The sequence below is a fragment of the Glandiceps talaboti genome, chromosome 8, assembly GCF_964340395.1.
Source record: "Glandiceps talaboti chromosome 8, keGlaTala1.1, whole genome shotgun sequence".
Classification (NCBI taxonomy): domain Eukaryota; kingdom Metazoa; phylum Hemichordata; class Enteropneusta; family Spengelidae; genus Glandiceps; species Glandiceps talaboti.
The window spans coordinates 12,213,881-12,237,930 of NC_135556.1; the positions used below are offsets into that span (position 1 = coordinate 12,213,881).

Genomic DNA, 24,050 nt, shown 5'->3' on the forward strand with positions numbered 1-24,050 from the left:
AACTATCACTTTGCTATTGGCAGAACTCACACCTTGTATTCATATGATACCATGATTTGATGACATATTTGTATACTACAACCCTTGCATCAGTTATCTAGAAATATTGATCAGGACATCATTGGGTGTCACTGATGTAAGTTCACACCATTTTCTTATCAGTTTGTTTATGTCTGTGAAAGTCAGTCATATTGCTATATATAACATATATCTAACTTTCAGACATAAACAAACTGATAAAAAGCATCACATGCATCTACAACCTGAGGTACCCGCTATTGTTTTTGTATCAATGTATATCAGTTTGATAAGGAGAAAACTTTTTGGCACATTGAAAGTCATGCAATTTTAAGTGTTCACATTTCTAGACAACTGATGCAAGGGTTGTAAAATGTGGAAGAAACCCCTACTATGTTATCAAATGTGCTAATAATATCAGATGATGATCTTTAATACTCTTGAAGGCATGCATTGACATAAAACTATATGAGAAGAAGTTTACTTTCATGTTTTCTATTTAATATTTTTTTGTGAAGCATTTTAGTAAAGAAGCTTATCAACTCAGCTTATTCAACTTTTAAAATGTAAAAAAAAATGTAGCAATCCCTTACCATTAATTTTATTGCATAGTTCAGCTATTCCGATGACTTTTTCTGAAAAAAGGAAAAATAACCATATTTATAGTCATTGATATGCAAGTCACAAAATATTTGTCAAAAGCTTCTTCTTTTAAAAAAAAATTCAATCAAGATTTTAAAATATTAGTAATAGTTGTATTAAAGAAAACTTTATTTAGTTGAGTTTTGTTCAGGCCATCAAGTTTCCTTTTGGTTATTAGTGGTAATAATCATGTATGTCGTCATGAATGATGGGTTGTTTTGTCAAATTGTGTCCAAAAACACCAAGTTACCATTGAGAACATAAATTTGGAATAGGAATAATAATAATCTGTATAAAGTGAGAAGCAGTAAAGTTACACGAAATATAATATTTACAACTAAATCTTGAATTCTATCATGTTACTACAAAACCAGAGTGACTATAACATTTCAATTAGGCAGCAATGTGTTTTACATCTACACAACATTTTTTGTCACAAATTTCACAAACAAAATGCAGGCACTGGTTGCAAGCACACATATGAAATATTTATATTTTATCTCACTGTGAACACTAAAAAACACTTTTGTGTTTGAATCGTCCTTTTTAGTCCAAAAATGATGTTGATTTGTTTTCGTAATGAGATCAAATGTATCATGGTATATGCTAGCGTTATCAGTGTTTGTATTTAGTTTTATGTAATTTGTAACAAAAATGTTTGAGACGTAAATAAATTGTGATGCTTAAATTGAAACTTTATACTCACTCTGGTTTGGTAGTACAAATACATATTTTTGTTACTGTTTGTCATCAGAAATGCAAAATAATAGTTTACATATAAAACATTTTAGCAGAAAAATTGAAGAACAGGATATTTCCTGCACTGCGAAAGTAATCTTGAAGTCAATTTTTCAGTGACACTACTTCAAACTACACTCAAACTGAGTGATAACAGAATACTGTATATGACATTCTTAACTCATCCGTGACTAGGAATACATTTAGTCTTGTAGAAGGATTTCCAGTGATTGAATTTAGTGGTGAAACATGTAATAATTACACAAAATCTTTCGGTTGAAGAGCTGTTACATTATCGAGAATTAGTATTTACCAAAATAGCTTGATATCACAGAGGAAGATAGAATGTTTTTAAACTCACAACCTGTCATATTAGGGGATGTAAAATTGTGACCAAAACATACACTTTTCTTCAAGTCTTAGATCAAAGATATCATCCTTTGACAAACTTACTAAATTTGTAGGAAGTAAGTAATATCTATTTCCTAATGATTTGTAATATTTATTTATTCCATCTGCTTATGTGTGTTCTGTTGTTTTGTATTGTCCTTTTATCTTGTAATATTTTATTTGTGTGATGGGCTGATGGCCTTAGAGTATGGAATGAAGTGACCTTACAATATCTATTCTCGTTACCTGAAATAAACTTTTACCACCTAGGCATGTCACAATCACTTGATTTCTAGATTGACAGCATGCCTGCCACTTAACATGCTACACACGTATTACTATATAGGCACACACGTGAGAATAAGTTGACTGTCTTGTTCTATATTGGGCTTCTAGTCACGTGTTGAGATGAAATGCTATTGCAGGTACAAAGAATTATCATGATATTTTTCATACTCACATATCAGTCAAAACTGGTACTGTGTCATAATGTGACAGAAACCCATGACACACAAGAGCATTTTCAGGGTACTCACACAAATGCTTGTAGTATTCTCTATGGCCATACGTTCACAAGCGTACTTAATGAAAGTGCAGCAGAAAACACTGCAAGCGTGCCGAGTACAAATTTCCCTTGAGTATGCACACTGGAACTCACACGTGGGCTTCTGATATTATTACATCATTATTTATTGGAAACAGTCAATTTTATAAAAACGATACTACACAATCATGCACATTCATGTACAACAAACGATCACACCCTTATTTGCAAATGATTTGCATGCAGGTATGCAATAATGTTTTTGGTATTGCACTGCAATGCAAATACCACTAGAATGTACATGCATTGGTGCATAGTAATCACTGATAGATAATTATGTAAACTTACTTGATTCATCTTTGATTGGGAAGCACAATATATTTCTTGTTCTAAATCCTGTTGTTTCATCCACCCCTCTGTAGAACAACGGATGTGAATATGCATCTTTTATGTTGAGAATTTCACCTGTTAAGGATAGTGATACATAGAAATAAACCATGAGAACACATCAGATAAGAACCACTCTGACTACTATTAGCTGGAGTCATATGGATTGTAATGTATTCATGCAGTGAAACTGATGTTACTGTAGCTTATCATACATGTACAGGTTACTACATCAAGTACCACATCAGGGACAAGAAGTGTGCTTACTTGGAATTTTATAGAAAACAAATCCTTCAGTGAAATAAGGGACAAGAAGTGCTTACTTGGAATTTATAGAAGACAATCTTTCAATGAAATCAGGGACAAGAAGTGCTCACTTGGCATTTATAGAAAACATATCCTTCAATGAACACACAGACAAGAAGTGCTTACTTGGAATTTATAGAAAACAAATCCTTCAGTGAAATCAGGGACAAGAAGTGCTCGCTTGCGATGCTTGCTAAATCTTCGAGTAGGTATCATGAAGATTTTAAAATTTTGTGGTTTTTTCCTGCTATATAATACTTGATCGATCAATCAAGGAGAGAGGGGGAGGGAGGGAGGGAGGGAGGGAGGGGAAGAGGGGGAGGGGAGGTAGGGAGGGGAAGAGGGGGAGGGAGGGAGAGAGAGAGAGAGAGAGAGAGAGAGAGAGAGAGAGAGAGAGAGAGAGGAGAGAGAGAGAGAGAGAGAGAGAGAGAGAGAGAGAGAGAGGGGGGGGGGGGGGAGTGAGTATGTTTAGTAACACTAACCTGTTGTAGCTACATGACCAGCAATGCCTTGCTCAATAGGGATCCTCACTTCACCTAGCACCTGTAATCACACAATATATATCTAAGTTACAATATCCTACAGAAACTGAATACAGAACAAGGAATTTCTATCAGCTTCAATACTTGAATCAAAACTGAGTTTGCCATTTTCCCCCTAACAGCTTAAAACAATCTTCTTCACTGCAAATAATCATTTGCAAATTCAAACACTTTCCCCTGTTTATTGAAAAGATAACATACATACTAGTTATTGTTTTTGATAACATGATGTATGATAATTGATACAGTATGTTGTCCAATCACCTTCCGGTATATGTACTGATACAGTGGATGGATCTTATTTGTTGTAACGGAATCAAAAAGATAATGTAATTTAGTCTGTTGATGGGTCACTTTCAGTATATAATATAGGACATATATTTCAAAGCTCAAAGTCTTGTCAAAACATATGGTGGTATGTGTAAACCAACATGGAGGTCAGTACCTTCTTGTAAATAGTCCAGTATTTCACTAATGACTAGTTCGAGGAGGCTCTGCTGATATATTTGGTCGGTAAGACTCCGTTCTCAGTCAGAGATCCAAGTGCTCTCAAACTTGCGAACAATGCATTTGAATAAATAATGAGATAGTGGGCCCTCGTTTACTGACACACCCACAGACCAATACAACTGGGTCATGTACGTGTATAATAGATGCATACTGTTCTAATTACACACAATAATTTAAGTGAACGAGGACACAACATCTCATTATCATTCACAACCTGGAAGACAACTTTTGGAGAGAAAAGTCATCCTTCTTAAGCTGTACAGCTCACAAAATTGACTGGAAATCATTTGACAAATTGCTTTTGAAGGTTGGACGAGAAGTTTGATGATCTACATATTTTACATGGTGAAAATCGGTGCCGCATTCAAAAGTTTCGTAATTGGTGTTTGATCGCAAGTTTGAGACCACTTGGATCTCTGAGTCTGACTGAGAACGGAGTCATAATGACCAAATATGACTCTGTACTCAAGTCAGAGCCTCCTCGGACTATCTAATGACCTCTTAAACCAACAATTATTCTAACTCTCTCCACAATATGTACCAACTCCGTCTAATGACCTCAACCGGTAATTGCTCTAAACCTCAACACAATACCTGGTTATTAATACTCACCTCTCCATTTTCTGTGACATTACCATCAAATACTTTGGCAACAAGTTCCTTTCTCTCAACGAGAAACAGTGAACATCTGAAACAATATAAATGCAGATATACAAATTTCTGCCAAGTATATATACTTATTAAAATAGTTAATTTTTAGACTACTTATTCTGCCAGACAAAGATTCTATGTATATAACCACCTTTAAGTTTGAAAAGGTAGACAATGTTGTGTAAATATTACAATTTACTTAGTTTCAGCCATGGTTTCAGGTATACATATATCAAAGAATCACATCTCCTATTATGTCAATTCAATTACTACAGTGTGTCTCTAGTTTCTTCCGTTCTGTGGTAATTCTATATTCTACATGACAACAATATTTCATCCAGAAAGTAAACACGAAAAATGACGGTTTGATGTTTTTCATCTACATAAAGTATTTTCTCGATGAGTGATGGTGTAATAGTAGCTCGTTGATGAAAAATAAACCATATGTTCACTGGCCTTAGAGTGACTTCATATAATGTAGACTAATGGATTCATCTGTCAAGCTGCATTTAGAGAACTTTAGTTTAATTTTTTTTTTAATTTTATCTATTTCTTTTATTTCATTTCATTTCATTCCACTTCGTTTCATTTCATTTCATTTCATCATTCCATTCCATTCCATTCCACTCCACTCCGTTTGATTTGATTTGATTTGATTTGATTTGATTTGGTTTGATTTGATTTCAATTCCATGTTCATTTCATTTCATTCACTTTATTTCATGTTCATTTCATTTCATTTCATGTTCACTTCATTTCATGTCATGTTCGTTTCATGTTCATTCCATTTCATGTTCATTTTCATTTCATGTTCATTTTCATTCCATGTTCGTTTCATTTCATTTCATGTTCATTTTCATTTTTTATTTATCTATTTAATTTTTTTTTTTGAGGGGGGGATTTCAAATACTACTTTTAATACAGAGCTTCAAGAAAGCAGACTGAAATCCAATATATAATTCCCAACTTACCTTTCTGCATGTGTCATATTTCTGGCTTCCTGCATAATCTCTTGTAGCAACGCAGAAACGTCATCTAGTGAAAGGAAAATCAATTACAAATTAGTGAAAAGTTTAATACAGTTGAAACAATTTATGAAAAAGTAGCCCATTTCAATTCCCATCCGCCACTTTGAAAATCAGTCTTTTGATAAACCTGTCAGAAAGAGTGAACCCTGTTTAAGATGTGACATTTCAAATCTATTGAAGTGTCATTTCAATTTCAAAAGAGGGAAGTTGTAGACAGTCTTCAATCTCAATTTGAATATTTTTCATCATGGGTAATATAGAAATTGACATGCAGGTCTTAACCCACGTCTGCACTCTGTGAATTTCCACAACAAAGTTAACGTATTCCTCACAAAGGCTGTCAACCATACTCTACAGTAAACAATCAATAGGATCTTAATTTCATTTTATTTCAAAAACTGTCAGTAACTAGATCTATGCATTTCAATTTAAGGTTTATGTCTGCATATAAATCCGTTTTCTATTTCGTGAAGTGTTAGTGACTAAAGTATGGTTTAACATCTGAATATAACCTCCACATATCTACATACAGACGAATCGGAATTCTGTTTTCCTGGTGAAGAACAGACATAAATCATTTATTCCGTACTCTGCACTGAAAGAAAAGTTTACTTTTTATGACAGAATACTAACCATGTACGATAACGACCCCAAAATATCACATGGTGGACGAAAGCATCATTTTCCTCTCTTTTGCAAACATTTCAATGGTATGTAGTGTTTCAATAGTTTAAATCTGAATGTTGACAGCATACAGGATTTTCAAGATCTTAAACATAATGTCTGAACATAAAACTGAACTCTAACAAATACAAAAGTAGCACCTAGATCTAAGTGAAAGCTGGATCCTAAACCGCTGAAGTCAAAAATCTGACTTTTATGTTCCTATAAAACTGAATATTATAGGGAACACAACTCCAGGAATAAACGTAGGTTCTAGCGAGTCATTTCATGATTTCACATCACATATATATTTCATGCAATTACCAAGAAACACCAAATTGAAACTCTAGTTCACCTTCCTTGTTCTCATAGTGCAGTGATTCACTGTTCCCTCATGGGACTTAGCAGACATACATATGTATTAGATGAACGATGAATATTCATGTCTATTTATCTGTAAGTCATAAGCTCTTTATGCCCCAAAAACTTTATACACTCCAGTTTCATAGAATCTCAAGACATAATGTCTGAACATAAAACTGAACTCTAATAAAGATGAAAATAGCATCCGAATCCTCATCTTCTATGTCTGAATCTGAATTTTATCTCCCTAAAACACTAAACTTTAATTTCATAGAATCTTAAGATCTTAGACATAATGTCTGAACATAAAACTGAACTCTACATAACCTAAATTTATGTGAGATCTGAATCCTCATCTCTGACGTCTAAAAACAAATTTTATGTTCCTAAAACTATTAACTTTAGTTTCAAGATCTTACTGATAATAAAACTCAACTCTTATAAACATGAAAGTGTGGTACCTAAATCTCAGTGAAATCTGGATGCTAACCTTTGTAAAGTTCTAATCTGCAATGTCCCTAAAAACTTCATAAAGTTTAAGTAGTCTAAAGTTTCATAGAATGTCACAAAATAAAGAAGCTACCTACTGTACTGTTTGTGATCATCTGGCCCTGGCTGACTAGCTACTGTTGGTATCTGTGGTATACAATACACACTAAGTGTGCCTGGGGTCCAATCCAACTGTAAAGAACTGTGTCTGCTACTTAGTGCTGCCTGCCCTTGCTCACTATCACATCGCACGACATATCCCTGTCTAGCTAAGAAGGCGCTTGAAACTGCAGCTAGCTTAGGATCCTGCTTCTTATCTGAATCTTCTGTACTGAAACTGACTTTTCCTTTCAACGAATCTTTGGATTTAGTAACCTGACTATCTGACTCTGATTCTGTTAGTGCATCTTCAAACTCTTCTCTAGAGGTATCAGAAGAACTGCATTCTTCTTGCTGTGTATTTGTTTCTACCCTGCTGCTATCTGCTTCAGCCTGACTACTACTACTACTCGTTTCATCGTTTACCTCTTGATGCTTAGAGAACTTATTGATAAGCCATTGTATGGCTGATCTAGATCTAGTCTCAGCTTTCTGTGTTTTCCCCCTACTCTCTTTGTTATCTGTGCTGTTTCTATTCCTTCCAAACGTGCCCTGATCTTCTACCAATGTTATGTTTATGTCTTCAATGCAAGATAAAGAGTACTCACCAAGATGTGTGAATAGATTCTTAGCAACTTGTAACAATGCCTGATGAGATAAAAACAATTTGCAATAAATAAGTTAAAAAATCTAACTACATGAATTTTACATTAAATTTCGTACCACTGTGGCATATTAACGTTAAAGGCCACATATTCAATCCCTAGTTTTCAACATTACCATTATCTTATCAGTGGAGCCAAAAGGACGACATAGGATCATTCTTTTGTTCTAGATCTCTAAGTCTATAGCTCTGCTAGAAAAATGTTTTTCACATCTACATTTCAATCTTCATCTGAACTTAGATTGGTTTTAAAATCTGGGTCAGAAAAATACTTGTCTACCTGAGCTATAGAAAAAGTTGGTCCTGGGTAAAAAGAAAAAACTCTGATTTTATCTAATCCTAATGGTTCCACTGATAAGATTAATGTGAGAACTTGAAATCTCACCATGTGCCTTTAACAAAGTCATATACAAAATTTAATACATTAAAACATGTTTGGGGAAAGTGGTTAATGGCTATCGGTAATGTACCTACAATGTCTATTCACAACAGGTAATTTGTGGTCAATATCCTCCCTCCTCTCTCATATTTATTATAAGTTTCAAACAAGTACAAGAATTTCACATATTTATCCAATGTAAATAACAACAACTAACCTGTGTGTCTATCTTGAGTTGATTTTCCTTCTTGAAAGCTAAACTATTGGCCAGCAACGGTAGTGTGTATTTGAAACAGTAATGTATCTTCTCTTCATCTTCAAGGGTGTAGCTATAGAATAAATAATAATAATTAATATAAAAACTTTATTAATCCAAATTAAATTTGGAAATTGAAACTTTTACAGTGCTCACGTCAAAAGCAGGAGGAAGCCAGAGTACCATCGAAAACCTAGAAGGCTGTTTGGTAGGTCAAACTGAGCATCAGCCTTCTTATATACATACCCAGTCGACTTTGGCGGGTGCATACCCAGACTACAGTGGAAAAAAGTAAGGGCTAACAACTCAGCCACTGACAACCCCATATAGGTAACACCACATTATTAGGATTTGTAGCTGTCTGACTCACACACAGACACAGACAAAAACACACACACACACACACACACACACGCACACGCACACACAAACACACACACACACACACACATTAATATTAATAATAAGCTTTTTTTAATGTTCATACTTGATAAATTAATGGTTTGATAAATTGCTATGAAGTTTATGGTATTTAAGAATTGTTAAATTCATTTTAAGATCATTAGTTTTAATCAATTATTTTTGAAAAATAGTATGATTCACAGACTTTGTGAGTGCATTAGTTGTAAGCCAACTGTCGATAAATCCAAGAAGGACACCAAGACACATCTGTTTGCAAGAGCTTTCTCTAACTGTTTTACATTGATAAACTATTGTTCCTATTCAGTGCCATAGAACATTACGTTGGCACTGTACAAATTCTTTTCATTGATTGATTGATTGAAGTACATATATTCAGAGCTTATGACAGTTACATATCTTCAAAAAATTCATTTTTTCTGTCAGATTATTTTCTAGTTCACTCACACACACACACACACACACACACACACACACACACACACACACACACACACACACACACTGTAAATCATAATACATAAACGCATCTTTTGGAAGAGAACATTTATTTTTTGGAAAAATTTTGGTAAATTGAAAGTGAAATGTCTGACAAGTTTGATCAATATTTTGATCTGACATTATTCCCCAATACTTTTCTTCATTCAGGCAAGGAAAACGTAAGTGACCTAAGGGGCCTTGTCACTTTGAGTCAAATACAAGTACTAGAAATGACAAAACCCCTTATTAAAAGTCATGAATACTTTTCAGCTGAATGATGAAAAATATTGGGGGATAATACAATTAATTACAACTGTATTAAGTACAATTTATGGAAGTCAATTTATGAAAAGCCAGGAAGAGCAATTATGGTGAATGTGAACATTTTGCCTCATGATATTGAGACCTGCAGAATAAATGATATACAGTGCCACATTTTTTGTTCAAAATGTGTTCAACTTGGCTTGAATGTGGCATACTGTAGAATTGTAATCTAAACAATGCCAATAGAGGTGTAACTTTGTGGTTGTCAAAAAAGTTCAATAACAAAGTTATGAATTTTGAGCCAGATCCTGTTTGTCCAAAGGTATTTAGGGGCGACATCAATAGTTCAATGTAGGATAACAAATTAAATTCTTTTACTTTGCGGGTGGGGGTAGGGGTTTGAGCCATTTAATTCTCATCCTACAAAATCGATTTTACTTTTATACTTTTAATGGATCTGTTTGTACCCAAATGCAAATATTTCTAAAAAAAATGTCATCAAATTGAGAAACAGAAGAATTTTCGCTATAGTAAATGCATGCACTAAAATAAAGTGAAGTGTCAAAAAACTTTAACTACATACTGGCTTTGTATTCATAGCACTACATAATACTACATATTGATTTGAAATTGATTGTGCTGTCCGAAACATTTTCCATTTTGGCCAATTTGGTAATGGGGGATGGGGGGGGTCTGTGGCCTAACTAAAAGAACTTACATACATACTGGCTTTGTATTCATAGCACTACATAATACTACATATTGATTTGAAATTGATTGTGCTGTCCGAAACATTTTCTATTTTGGCCAATTTGGTAATGGGGGATGGGGGATGGGGGATGGGGGGGTCTGTGGCCTAATTAAAAGAACTTAGTTGAACTATTGATCTCGCCCCTTAGTTAGAGTAGAACTAGAAGGTACAATTACAGCTTAGTTAAGCAGGCTAAAAAACAAGCTGCAGGTAATTTCACAGTAGGCTAAAGGTACATGTATTAGATTGCTGCTCACATTTACAATATTACTTACGACACAACCAGATCAGTGGAGTGTATCATCTCTACAGAAAAACAAATTGCCCTTTCACAATTAACCCCTGGACGGGTCACTTAGGTGAAAACATTACTTCATTTATCATAACGATTCATAGCAATAGCAGTAGCCAATTTGTACATCAACACAGAGCTGTAAAACTAATTGGCTGGTGAACACCCCCCTGAATGACAGACTCTAGCTCTCCACTTAATGATGTGGAAATGTTTTTCCTACCTTTTGGCATCTTTCTTGTTAAAAACTAACACCACGGCTGCCACTTCTTTTGTGTGTTTTTTCACCACAGGAACACATAGCATAGTCCTGACATCAAAACCTAACTTGGCACTTAGCTCTGCTCTGGAGTCCTACAGGATACAGATAATAGCTTTGAGTAAAATGGCACCCATCAAAGTAATTAATGAAATGATGAATGATTCCAGTAAGTGCTTTTAGAATAACTTTTTATTAACTTTGTATGACTAAACACTGTGTGGATAAAAAGACTATATAAGCCTGATGTAATGAAACAGGCATGCTTCAACATTTAACACCATCAACATCTTGGACATTTACTTGTACTCATTCATTGCAGATGTATACAAAACATAGTACAACCCATAACATGAAAGTAAAGCATTTTCTGTATGTACCACAATCATTTATAGCATCCATATCAAGTGTAAAAGTATACTGTTTCACTTGTTAATTGACCACATTAGAAAGCCAACATGATAGGCTTGTAAATAAACCAATTGAAATAGTTTGCACTTGATATGAATGCTATAAACGAGTGTAAAGAAAGTGCTTTACTTCAGTCTTACACATTCTTTCTTTTGGATCCAGCATTTAAATCATCTTTACATGTATAACAACGGCTCATGCTTGTCAGTATTTGCTTACCAAAACGTATTACACTCATCCTCAGTTTTATATTACACATATAATTTTTTTCTATGAAATTTTCAAAAAACACAATACGATTAAACTAACTTAGCTTGGCGATCCAAATACTTCTTTACATTTTTAGAACTTTGGTATTTACACAATAAACATCTCTTTCTAAACATCATCAATATTTGTAAATGTACACTTCTTTCTAGTGGTCTCATGGCCTTTGAATTGGTAGTAGTCGTACTATAAATCACAATAATTTTTTTATGTGCCTGTCTATAATGAGTACTTGTCATCTATTTCTTCCTTTTCATTCTTCAACCTAGAAAGTGAAACTGTACCAGCATTTCAAAACTTGATAGTATTATACAGCACCAAATTAATTTTTCCTACACCTGTTTAGATCTATGTACTTTTCATCTGCTCTCATTTTTTTTTATTGATGTAAAGAATGTATATTTGTTATGACCTCACGTTTCTGTTTGGATTCATTTCCACTGTCGTGAATGTGTGATTTTGAATATGTAATGAGCATCTCGCTAAGTCACGTAGGTTGCGTTGATGGACCCCTGAGACCAGCATCTTATCAAGGGTCCACTTTCTTATACAGCATCACAATCATGTAATGTGTGTCTGTTTGATCTGTATACTTTTCATCTACTCTCTCATTTTTTTCATTCATAAACCTAGATACTGAAAGTGAAACTTTATCATCATTATTATTATTATTTATTTATTTATTGTAAAAACACGCTACTCGTGCGTCTCTGTGCATTTTACAGACTGAACTTAAAAACTGCAAAAGTAAATGAATGAGGAAAGAAAATACAGCACACACAGAAGGGGAAGAAACCCCAAAAATCTTCATCAATAATAAAGCTGCACTAGCTACAACTGAAATATTTTTTAAAACTATTTTGTTAGAGATATAATGACATAATCATAATAATATTGTACACCCTGAACAGTTTTAAATCACCTGTGAGTAAACATACTTGTGTAGCAGCTAGTACACATAGTTTGGTGCAACAGATCCAATCAAATTCAGATTTAGGTCCACACCCAAAAATCAGCACCCCAATGAATCAAGATGCACGCTTAATAACACTACATTTTCTCATGTTTACATTCATAGTTTTATTAAAAATCGTAAAATCACAGGATATCCTTTCCCTTTTATATAATGAAGTGTAACTTGACATGTACAGTGCCTCTAATTATTGGTGTTTTAACACTTTTCAGTCAATGTATTGTTTAGTACTCTACGACACCATAATCATACACTTTTCAAGGACTACTGTTCAACTAGTTAATCTGACAACCATTTAACCTATTGTCTCTTTTTCTCCTTTTTATTGGTAAACCTAAGAACTGACACCGTACTGATCTCTCCACCTTTGAAATACTATATACATCACCAGATTGTATAGTATGTACATATTATAGTCAACCCTTTTAAAATAGGGGAAATACTGCTGTTATCAATCCATTTAAGTGATAAGAAACAGTGTTACCTTCCATGTCATCATGTTATCAATGACTACAAAATCAAGAAAGTTGTCATCGGAAGATCTAGAGAGAGTATCTGTTTGCTACTTACCCCGAGGTCATCAAGTGTGGCTGATTTCCGTGAACTGATTACTTTGTATATGCTGCTCTGAGGTATCTGTAATGTCAATGTACGATGAGAGAGGTTTAGATACTGTACACGTTAGAATGCGTACACGTACGGGAGCATTATCGTGCAGGCACACGTACGATGACGTAATGACAAAGTTGTGTTTAATTACGCAGTCTGAACACAAACTTGAAAGATAGTGGAATGTGCACATACGTATTTACATTTACTGTCCAGAAGCCCTATAACATGACTATGTTTTCCAAACATGTCGGTACTTTTGCCATTTTTTCCCCGCAACTACCCAAACGAAAAACTGCATAAGTAGTGTACAGTTATGTTTCCGAACTTTGATATAAATTTAATAGAAAAGAAAAATGACAAAAACTTATGTAATTACAGTTACTTATAGACCACCCATTTGATATAGCATCGCATGATACAGAACACATAGGTTGCTTTGAATCAAGTGACTATGATGTTACAGAACACACGTAAATACGTGCATCTAAACCTCTCTATTCTCTCTCAGTCAAATCTTTGCAACATGTACACACACATTTTCAGCAATAGTAGCTCAAACTACAAGTATTTATTTTCATTTTTTTTGGCAAGAGAAAGATCAAACAATTGTTTTACATAGAATGTTCACCCCTGCTGAAATGCTATTTTCTGTCAGTAATGTTAACACATACTGAAATATCCTTATACAGGTTCATTAGGTCATTAAAGCCTGTCAATCTGAACAGGCGAAATGTTACTCATAAGTATTAAGAACCCTTGGTCGTCATACAAGAATGCATTATTACTACATACTGAAATATTTCAGCAAAAATAATCATACACTACCTTCACCCCACCCCACCCCCCAGCTTTGCTTAGTACTCACAGACAATTTTACCCTTGTCTGGGGTATTCATTATAACTGACTGTAAATTCATATATTAATCAAATAAAACAGAATAGCATCAATTAGCTAACTAGGCCAAGATTGATCACTGGGTAATTAATTCTGTGTGGGTAAGGATATACACATACAAAAAAAATTGCAATATAGAAAGCAAACATGGACATACATGTATCTTACACGACTACCGAGCTTTTAAAATAAAAATCACATCTGGTGTCTATACTTTAGTGTAGGAGTTATTCATGTATGACCAAAAAAAGATAACCATCTGTTGTTTGCAAGATGAAGATCCGAATTAATACAGCTGAGGTTTCAATTAAAGTCACTGAAATATTTATGACGTTGTAAAATGGTAAATATAGAGCAGATCTTTGATGTTTTCGCTAACCTTTCAACGGAAATGACACTGACCTAACATTTCATGCTATTCAGCAGACACATTGAAATATTCACACCATGTGGTTATGATGAGATCAGTATCACTAAAAAAAAATACTGCATTATCTAAGAGTTACTCCTGCGTTCTAGATATTACACACTGTACATCTTTATATCAACCATGACATTTACAAGAGATCGTGGTGCCTGAATAAATGACACAGAACTTCAACAACATCGTTTTGGATAAATTTTTAAAAATGTTTGAATGATTTATGACGGTGTATTAAAAGTAGTAGTGACAGTTGATACTTACAAGACCTACTTCACAGTCCAGCACCCTGTTACCAATCACCTGGATAAGAAACAACACAGTGGGTGAATCATAAATACTGCTTGATATTAAAGTAAATCAAAAAATAACATATACAACTCTTGATGCCTTTCAAATCGGTGTGTTTTTAAATCATTAAATTCGGCATTGAAGGAAATCGACATGAAAATAAAATACATTATATTATGAAATATACATATACAACTCTCCTTGCTTTTCAAATCTTTTTCTTATAACCAGGTATATTTAAACAAAATAATCAAAGATTGCAATAAAATATGTTAAGAAATATACCATTCTTGATGCTAAAATCTATTTTCCTACCTCTTTGTTACTGTCAAGTATTTTTCAATGAAGAATATCACAGCAAAAAATTTAATCACAAAACATATACATACACAACTTTCCTTGCTTTTCAAATTATTTTGTTATTAAAAAGGCATATTTTAAAAAGGAACTCAAGGATTACAATAAAATACATTAATAATTATACAATTCTATTTTTCACAACTATTTGTTATTATCAGGTCTATTTCAATAAAGGAAATCACAGCAAAAGAAATAACGCACATACTGTCACGAAACATAGTAATAGACAACTTGTGATGCTTTTCAAATCTTTTTGTTATTACATGATGTATTTTAACAAAGAAAGCCAAAGATTAAAATACAATACATAAAGATATATACCATTCTTTGTTAAATCATTTCAGTAAAGGAAAACAGACTAATCTTACATACATTATACACTATATTACGAATTCCCCATTTTGACATTGTAGTACTCAGTGCACATTTACATCCCCCAATAAACAACACACATCAAGCTAGTATTTATATACAATATTAATGTTGTGAAATGTACACAGTTATGAAAAGAATGATGAGAGAGAAATGAACATGTTTTTTATATCTTAATTCTGTGTGTTTGTGTGAGGGCTACTACGCTTCAATTCAAGGATGGTCCTGTATATGTTTATTATGACATTTACAAACATTCACAAAGCATCATCACCGGTCGCTAGCACGATATGAAACTTGATATTGACCACTGACAATGCCTTGTGAATATTCATAAATATCTATTATAAATGACTTGAATGTTTTGTATTAGAACCATCCTTGAATTCAATGTTAGCCCTCATGGATCATGCCACTGATGTGTTTTATTCTCCATTTCAGCTTGTGCTTGGATAAGATCACATTACTCTCAAAGAACAAACATGATATAGAATTTCACTGCATGTCATTGAAAGGTTCAGTTTGGCTTAGGATTATAGTTTAGCTGTGAAAAAGTTGTCAGGCTGAGCTTTAAAAAAAAATCAACCAGCCAAGGACCTATGCTATTTATTTTTCAGATAGTCAATTCTCCAATGTATGATATCCAGGACCACATATCAATATCTCACAAAAAGACAAATTAAACTGCACACAGCACACTAAATAAATAACACTATATTGCCTTAATAGAGACAGTATAGTAAAAACTGAGTTAGAACATATTGTTGAATTACTGCAATTAGTGTAAACCTTGATATTTTTGCTACTAGAATTTTTTTGCAATTTTACGGCCTCAAGCTAGTTCTCAAAGAGTAAATTTTACTAATTGCCAGACTAGTACATTATTGCGATCATGTACAAGAAGGTAGGTTAGTCACTACTTATATTTATGTTTTTGTGTTCAAGCAAAACAAGTGAAAATAAGTCTTAAAACATTTCCAGGTTTACAGTATATATGGGGCACAAATGACATACATCAAACTAAAACTGAAACATTGTTGACTATGACTTATTTGAAGTACCCTTGACCTGGGGCAGATAACAAACACCATAAACCTGTCTCTTTTTGCTAACCTGACAACTTCAAGCCCCTCTGTTGTGTAGTTTGGAAGCCTTTCCTATGGTAAGGTATAATAATCTGTTCCTGGGGAACAGTGCTGTTTTACAAGCAATTTATTTTCTGATTAAATGACACATAATTGTAACAGTTGCAGATATAACCCCCAAGCAGTAGAGAAGGAAAAGCAAGTGAAATGTCAGGTGCAGCCAAGAGGCAGATTTGTGGTTTTCATTAATTGTATGTTGTTTCAGACCAATAACGGCGTTTCTAAAAGGATCGCCCCCCCCCCCCCCCAAAAAAAAAATGTGGGGAGAGTGTTTAGCTGTTCTTATGTGCCCTCCCACTGGTGGGGAAGGGTGTCTTCCCTCCCCCTTTCACTTTCAACTTTCCCGCCAGCCCACTGCCCACCCAATATTGTGAATGAATTTACCCACCCCTCACCAGGAAAATGTTTGTGTTTTCCACTATAGCAATTCATTTTGACGTACATAATGTGCACCCCCTCCCCCCAATTCCATGCTTTACCCTCTCACTGTATCAAAATCAGGACTTTCCCATCGCAAAGCCTCCCTTGTGTGCTCCCCTTCTGCTACCGACTGATAAAGAATTGCCCGCCCACTGAAAAATTGTGTATTAAAGAACAGTTTTTTGCAAGAACAGCTTCATCGACTGCACCTGAAATGTTCACTCTCTCATACACATCATCATCATCATCATCATGTTTAATAGTGTAAAAGTGACATTTTCAATACAAGTAGTTGCCATGGGATTCCATCATTATCATCATCATAAAGTTTGATAGTGTAAAAGTGAAATGCTCAATACAAGTAGTTGCCATGGTTCAGATTCCATTCTGAGATTTGCTAATTTGTGTCGATGGTAATTTCTAACAGGCACCTTACACATAATGCATGCATACTGGCTTGACTGCTTCCGAAGATTGAAAATTGATAGATAACATGATTAAAATGATAAAGATGGCGACAGAAATATCACTTTGATTCTAATCAACCATTCATCTTCATTCAAGGTCCACTTCTCACTAAATTATCAATTAAGTATTTTTTTGGCAGTTGAGTTGCACAAGATTTCGATAAAAATGACCTGATTGTGTGAAAATTATGCTATGAGACCTCAGAAAGTGTTTCTGTAGTATATCTCTAATAGATTCCACATCTTGATTAAAATACTGCATTTACAGTAGATATAGGATGATGTTAAAATGTAAGTGGTTTCATTATTGTATAATTGCTGTCACAAGGATGGAAATAGATCAATTTATACACCGTGTCTTTAAGACTCAGGGCCAAAGGTTCAATTACAATCTCAAGGTCATGGTAATTAATCTTTGGGCTGGGTATAGATTGAATCTGTAGTCAATCACTGGCTAATTCGTACCATGTTATCCTTAAAACGTGCACCATTTTTATATATTAGAACTAAATGACTACAAAAACGGTTTGAGCCTTCATCTACTTAGTATGCACTTTGTTGGGATTATTCATGAAAATTTGTACCAAAACATAGAAGATTTTTTTTTTTTTCAAATGGACACTCTTGTATACTTCATCAAAACGGTTTGCATGAGTTATTGTTCGTCTCACTGGAAATCTTTTCAGGGCAAAAAAATTTATGTGATCTGCAGAAAAGCTAGCAGGAATTTTGGATAATTTCCTTTTCATGCTTCCATAGCCTAGTAACTAATCTGTGTGCTCATTTCCACAGAGTAAGTTCCTTCAGACTAGATGACTCAGTATAATCTAACGGTGAAGTGAATGAGGTAATGCTTTCAAGGCCATAGAAAATACTATGAATTCAATATGTTTAACATTCACAAATTTTCTTGTATTTCCAATTTTCTCTTTTTTTAATGAACCATAATTGTAACCTCACATGATGTGGTCTTAAGCTTCATTGTGATGAAATAAACCTACATAAAAAAATACATGAAATCTCAGGAAGAGTTTGTCTCTTCACCTGTAACTTGAAATATTATCAACAATCATCTTTTGGGCAGTGTACCACATAGACTGCACGACATGTTCAGCCCTAATCGGACCTCTCTTTAGAGTCACTGTAAATTGTAAATGAGCACTGGCTGATAAGGTAGCATGACGAGTTATATCTAATACTGCTACAGACTACATTTGTATGTGACACAATAAACTAGAATATTTTCACAAAAAATGTTTCCTTTTAGTAAGTTTTTTTTTCATTGAAATTTAGCTTACTGGATAAGAAAGAACAGGATGAAGACTAAGACTACACATCCAATACAATTTTGCTGTCACTTGTGTATCATTAGTCATAAAATGGAAAACCATGTCCATTTCACTGCAATTAACGTCTTTCTATGTAATGTAGCATAGAATAGTAGATTTCACACTAAACCTCTTGATTTCCCTATATATTCTTTCCTGTCTTCTACATAGTATAAGCCATGGTTTGCTCATGTACACACTTCAAGATAGGCATCATTTTGTAACATCTCCAATGTCCATTAGTTGTTATTGCATCACTGTGTATCTAAGTCTTCTAATACATTATATTTCTTAGTCTAGTTCCTATACAGTATCGTTACGATTTACACCTCCATCAGTTGGCATGTTGGCATCCAGACTACATATTTCTTGCAACAAACCCTAACATAGCATTTTACTACTGAAAGTTCTATATATCTCTATTTTCCATATGGATAGCTAATTTAAAAGCAAACATGTATGTGAATATTAACTTTCCAATTTTTGTCCATTCATTGAACTATCATCCTTTAGTTGAGCCCCTGTTCCACAAGGGACACAAAAAATAATAAACACATGGATTTCTTGATTTATTGTCACTGTATTACTTCTAGAAGTTTGAATACCATACCTGAAAAAAGAGTTGTCCAGTTTCTTCACATACAAATAATATTACGCAGTATTCTGATTCAGTTTGTTCTTCAAGCTGCAAATTATAGAAAATAAGAAATGAGAAATGTTTTCCTTCAAACTCCATGAAAAATATTAATAATATACAGCAAATCTAGTGAAATGAATTAACCATCCCCGATATTTTCAATTGTTTCGAAAATGGAAAATTTGATGACTCAGCATATTGTCACGGCTGTAGAACACACATTATTTTACCCAAACTTGTTTCTTGTACTGAAGCAAAATGGAGGCTGTCATATTGTAAGAATGTTGACTGATCGTGAGGGCAACATCATACATCTGTTTCCTCGAGGGACTGTGGGTCACCCCAATAGAGACTGGTTCCCCCAAGGGCAAAGCCCAAGGGACACAGTCTTGTGTTGGGGTGACCCACACGCCCAAGAGAAACTGACGTATAATGTTGCATGAGCACGATCAGTCAACATGTGTTTACAAAAAGGAGACTGTCACATTAAATTAAAGAGATGTCTGAGCACATAGCCAAATTGATAACGTTTATTGTGTAAAACAAGATCACACGTTATGACCATCCTTACACTCTGATTACTTCAACATACTATCCTACAATTCTAATCTCACACTACCCAAACTATTACCCTCAGCATCCTAATTACTAAATAGTGAGGAATATACTTACATATTTTATGACTTTTTTTTGTAAAGTTACAGAATCCCTTTCATGAAGATCCTCACATAGTTTCAATATACCTTCTGATTGTGATGGTGACTGTTGTTGACATGTTCTTAGTAAACGCTGAATACACACTGCAACCTGAAGAAGGCAACACAAAGCAAATTCAACACAGAGCAAGTGGTGAGAAGAAACAGGCAATGGATGGAGTAGGAAAACTGAAAGTATCAGCCTATTTTCCTTAAAACCTGCACTCGCTGTAACTATGACATTGGGTTTTTTTTATCAGACAACCACAATATATTAACTGAAAATTGTTAAAATACCAATAAGTAGACATTATGCAGGTACATTTCACAAATTAGCAAAAAGCAAGACTCTTATCTTCTCAAAATTAAATTTTTTCTTTGTTGAGTCGACTTGTTAACTAACTGTCTAATGCTTCCTTCTGCAATTTCAATCTATCTATCTATCTATACAGTTATTTAATTATTTTCACACTAAATACCATTAGTTTCATCTTCAGTTACAGAGCAAACAAAGTCTGAGAACAATGATAATCAAACAATATTATATCATACTCAAGCCAAGTTGTCTTAAACAGAAAATATGGATCATATAACCGTGTCTACATCACTGGTTTTGTGGGCTCAAAATACGAGTCAATACGCCATTATTTTTCCTGATTTTTCATAAATTATACTTGACTAAGGAGGTATACGTATATCATTCCTCAATATTTGTCCTCATTCAGCTGGAAAATACTAGTGACCTAAAGGGTTTGTCAGTACTCATCCAGCAACTCATAGTGACAAGGCCCCCTAAGGTCACTTGTATTTTCCTCAGCTATTAGAACAAAGAAAGATATTGCGGAATAATATCTAATATTACTTGGTACCTACCACCTGATCACTTATTTGTCATTTATTTGTAAAATAATCCATTTTTGTTCTTCAAATCTATTTTAGCTATTTTAACTTATTCACTTTCTCACCTTCCGATATAAACTCAGTGACTTTTTCAGTGTATAATTTCTTAAACTCAGTGAAATCAAAATACAACACAATATAGCAGACTTCTACTGTTAGCAACCTTAGTCTGCAATGTACACTTATACAAAATGAAGATAGTTTCCTACATGTACTCACATGTTTTTCGAGTAGCCTCAGAGTTTGCTGATGATCTTCAGATAATTCATCACATACAGCCTGTATATAAGTAGATCAGTAGAAATAAATGTACCCAGGAGTAGAATAATATCTGGTACAACAGCAGCAATCTAGATTTTGACTTATTATTGTTTTTGTGACATGATGATGTAAGATTTTCAATGGTTTAATTATATCCTCAGTACAGTGGCATTTTTGAAAGCTATTTTTTTCCACATACTATCTTGATTACAGGGTGATGATATCCTCATAACATAGGCACCGCTATCTCTCCCTCCCCCACTTGTGTAATCTACCACATCGAACAACAATAGTTTCAGTTTGTGTCTAATTTATCTTTAGTGAGCAAAAAACCTCAATTGCCACTGTACTAGTTTCACATTTACATGAAATATGTATAATGTAACTCCTGGTGTTGTTACTACAGTGATGGCATATAGTGGTTTCCTCCACACATTAGCATACATGTTATGAAATTATATACATCATTGAATTATATAAATATTATGCCTATATACCAGGGGTGAATTCTGTCAATAGCAAGTGATGGTTTAGTATGTGCCAGTAGGTAGAATACATCACGACAGCTACCTTTCAATATGAACCCACCCCCCCCACCCCCACCCCCCACCCAGCCATCTCCATGTATAGACTCAGCTTGTTTCCCTTTAAATATTAGTACATTCATTTTGCTTTCTACAGCGTATCTGTGATGGCAGCTCATTCACATTTTTTTTAGCTAGAGTACATGTACATGTCTAAGAATGGAAAGTTTTTCAGCATATAATTTCTAACATATCATTTATTGCACAAAATAATGTAAATGAGCCAAATATGACTTTTTTGTCCAAGGTTGTATACAGGGAACTGGGAGTGACAATGGACTTAGACAGTGATTATATATCATAACTGAGAAATTACACTGAAAAGAAAATTGATCAAATTAAATATCACTCTTTTAGGCATAATTTGCATTTCACTGATCTGATCACTTTCATTTGAACAATTTTCCATCTACACACCCTAAGTAAAGTCTCTACCAAATATCAAGACAATCAATCTCGTGTTTTTTTACTTTAACTTAAAGTATTAAACTCACATCCACAGAAACATACATCCACATATACATACACACAGACATGTCTTGATGCACTATTGAACCTCTCGGTTCAGTTGTGGTAAAAACAATGACCTTACGTGGGCGAAGTGTGCCGGATCGTGACACTGAAAATAATTGCATGGGTAGAGCTTACAATTTCTCTTTGGCAATACATTGGATGTTACCACAGGTATATCATTACAGGTATATGATAAGGCCAATAACTTCACTAGCATGCTATATATTGCTATCTGACAAGTCATGTTTGCAAAGTCTTATATTTGTTGTGAAAAGTTCATCACAGTCTCAAGATTCTAAACAAACAGGATAACCTGTCTAGCCTGTAATTAATGATGTTGTTGTCAGGTATACACCTATTACTTTTGAAAAAATTTTGGATGAGGGTGAAATTCTATGGCACGACAATTTTATGGCCACAGACTATTGCAGATGTATCATTCAAGTGTTTAACAGACCATAAGGTGTTTTTGAATGCACACACCTAGTATTCTATTATTAACCCAACCCTCAATTGACTTGTACAGACATAAAAACGCAAATGACCTATCCAACATTACATTTTACTACCTGTACAGTACAAACCAGTACAGCAGCCTGGATTATCACAGAAAACAAACTTAAGATATATAACACAGTAAGTGCCTATAGGGACCTGCCCTGCTTTCAAATCCATGGTGTATTCATAGCAAGACAAATTAGGGGACTGCATCACCAGGGGAAGTTTTCATTATTTTACAATGATCTCATTACAGATATCCAGTCAGTATATTGGCATCAATTGTTCAGGGGGGTTGTGCTCTACGTGACTGGATAAAACAGTAATAAGTAGTCTTTGTTTGTGCATTCCTGCACTGTGTGTGCGGGAGTAAAGGCCAGGGCAATGCTTGACCCTTGTTTTAAAGGTCACACAACTGCTGAGTGTTTTCCTAAATGATCAGTCTCCAGGTGTATGTGTAAGCTTTGATTTGAGTACTGGCTTGTATCTATTCTGTAATCTTGTGTCTCTGTCTATTATAATATCGAGTGAACATAATTAATCACACTTACCCCAAGAACACAAACTATTCGATCACTTTGCGGATGGAGGATGGGTGTTAGAAAAACTATGAAAAAAAATAAAATTACACATTATATTATCGTGAAAATGTGCATTTTCTGACGGCTCTTTAACTGACTGTTGACTTCTCAAAAGTTGCTTTTCAGTAAAGATTATGTATTATTAAGGAGCATCTTTACTTCAACCAGGTGAAGCAATTATCAGGATTTAAAGCCGTTACTCTTCACATTGACACATTAGGTACAAGGACGGCTTTTAGTTTAATTATACCGATTATAGTTCACTTACATATTTAAAGGAAAAGA

At 34.2% G+C, this 24,050-nt stretch overlaps 1 protein-coding gene across 1 annotated transcript in view; it reads right to left on the minus strand.

Annotated features, from left to right (window-relative positions):
• Positions 1–24,050, minus strand: part of LOC144438465 (cGMP-dependent 3',5'-cyclic phosphodiesterase-like) — a 66,442-nt gene that overhangs the window by 16,297 nt on the left and 26,095 nt on the right. Inside the window, 14 exon segments of the mRNA XM_078127495.1 lie at positions 612–653; positions 2,681–2,797; positions 3,508–3,568; positions 4,690–4,765; positions 5,699–5,762; positions 7,978–8,017; positions 8,630–8,741; positions 11,099–11,229; positions 13,356–13,421; positions 14,978–15,016; positions 19,707–19,781; positions 20,406–20,540; positions 21,548–21,607; positions 23,736–23,791. Coding sequence (XP_077983621.1) covers positions 612–653; positions 2,681–2,797; positions 3,508–3,568; positions 4,690–4,765; positions 5,699–5,762; positions 7,978–8,017; positions 8,630–8,741; positions 11,099–11,229; positions 13,356–13,421; positions 14,978–15,016; positions 19,707–19,781; positions 20,406–20,540; positions 21,548–21,607; positions 23,736–23,791 — 1,074 coding nt within the window.